Source organism: Condylura cristata, unplaced genomic scaffold (genome assembly GCF_000260355.1).
Source record: "Condylura cristata isolate star-nosed mole 26May11 unplaced genomic scaffold, ConCri1.0 scaffold00009, whole genome shotgun sequence".
NCBI classification, from domain to species: Eukaryota; Metazoa; Chordata; class Mammalia; order Eulipotyphla; family Talpidae; genus Condylura; species Condylura cristata.
The window spans coordinates 1,434,229-1,435,441 of NW_004567110.1; the positions used below are offsets into that span (position 1 = coordinate 1,434,229).

At 70.8% G+C, this 1,213-nt stretch overlaps 1 protein-coding gene across 1 annotated transcript in view; it reads right to left on the bottom strand.

Annotated features, from left to right (window-relative positions):
- GPIHBP1 (glycosylphosphatidylinositol anchored high density lipoprotein binding protein 1) overlaps nucleotides 1-1,213 on the bottom strand; it is a 29,716-nt gene that overhangs the window by 25,321 nt on the left and 3,182 nt on the right. Inside the window, exon 3 of the mRNA XM_012722879.1 lies at nucleotides 1,083-1,199. Within this exon, the coding sequence (XP_012578333.1) occupies nucleotides 1,083-1,199 (117 nt within the window). The remainder of the gene's footprint in view (nucleotides 1-1,082; nucleotides 1,200-1,213) is intronic.

Here is a 1,213-nt window from a genome sequence, read left to right on the forward strand (position 1 = left end):
GGCCACCTGCCGGCCCTGGGGTGCCTGAGGCCACCTGCCGGCCCTGGGGTGCCTGAGGCCACCTGCCGGCCCTGGGGTGCCTGAGGCCACCTGCCGGCCCTGGGGTGCCTCTCCGGCCACGGGTGACGGAGCCGCCCGGGGCTAGAGGCTCGGGGCCAAGCTGAAGCCAGGCTGCAGGGCTGAGGGTGGAGCCTGGCCCTGCTCACCCAGAGGGGACCCTGGCACCATCAGAGGGGAGCAGAGCACCCCAACACCCCAGCTGCAGAAGAGGCCGTTTGGGGGGAGTCCCCCTTACTACCTCATGTCAAGTCAGGTCAGTTGTGTGGGTGCCCCTGTGCGCAGCGCGGGGTCACCTTGTGTCAAATTCCAAGATGAACGGGCAGGTGCTGCAGGATCAGCTGCGGGGGGCTGGGAAGGGCCGCCAGCGCCTCCCTTCCCCTGCCCCCCCAGCAGCTGGCCCCTGCCCCAGCAGGGTGGAGAGCTCCAGCCACGGGCAGGCCACCAGGGAGCCCTGCTGGGCACTGCCCACGGCCAGCCCCCAGGAGCCCCGAGAGCCAGAAGGAGTGAGGTGGAGATGGGGGGCTGGGCTGAAAATCCCTGCACATGCAAATGCCTCCCCTCCCCAAAGAAAAAAGGGGGCTGGGAGGAGCCGTCACCCGGGAGACAGGGGGACAGGGCACCGTGGGCAGGAGCCTGGCATGGGGGTGCACAGGGGCCCCAGTGGGGGCCTGGCCGGCCTGCCAGCCTCCCCTGAAGCAGGGGGGGCGGCGAAGGGAGGGGGGGAGCTGGCTGGGACAGAGCGCCCCGGGGCCCTCCGCTCTTTCTGGGTGTGTGCTGGCACAGCTGGGGGTGCGGGGAGCCCCAAAGCTTCACCGACCCGCTGAGCTTCCCTCTAAAGTCAAGTCCCGGGCAGACGGTCAGTGCCTGCCCCTGTCTGTAGATGCGGCCGCGAGGCTCCGCGGCTGACCAGTCCCCTGGCCAGGGCCATTAAGATGCGCCAGGACCCTTCCAAGGGAGCGAGAGAACAGCCCCACCCAGACCCAGCTCCAGAGGCGCCCCCAGGCCCGCGGGGCCCCACTCACTGAGGTTCAGGACCAAGATGTGCGCCACGCAGACGCGGTCGGTGAGGCGGCACGGGGCGGGCGGGCACCGCGCCCGCTCTCGGGCCTTGAAGCACTGGTGGCAGCTGAGGTTCGTGCCTGTGGGCGGCGGC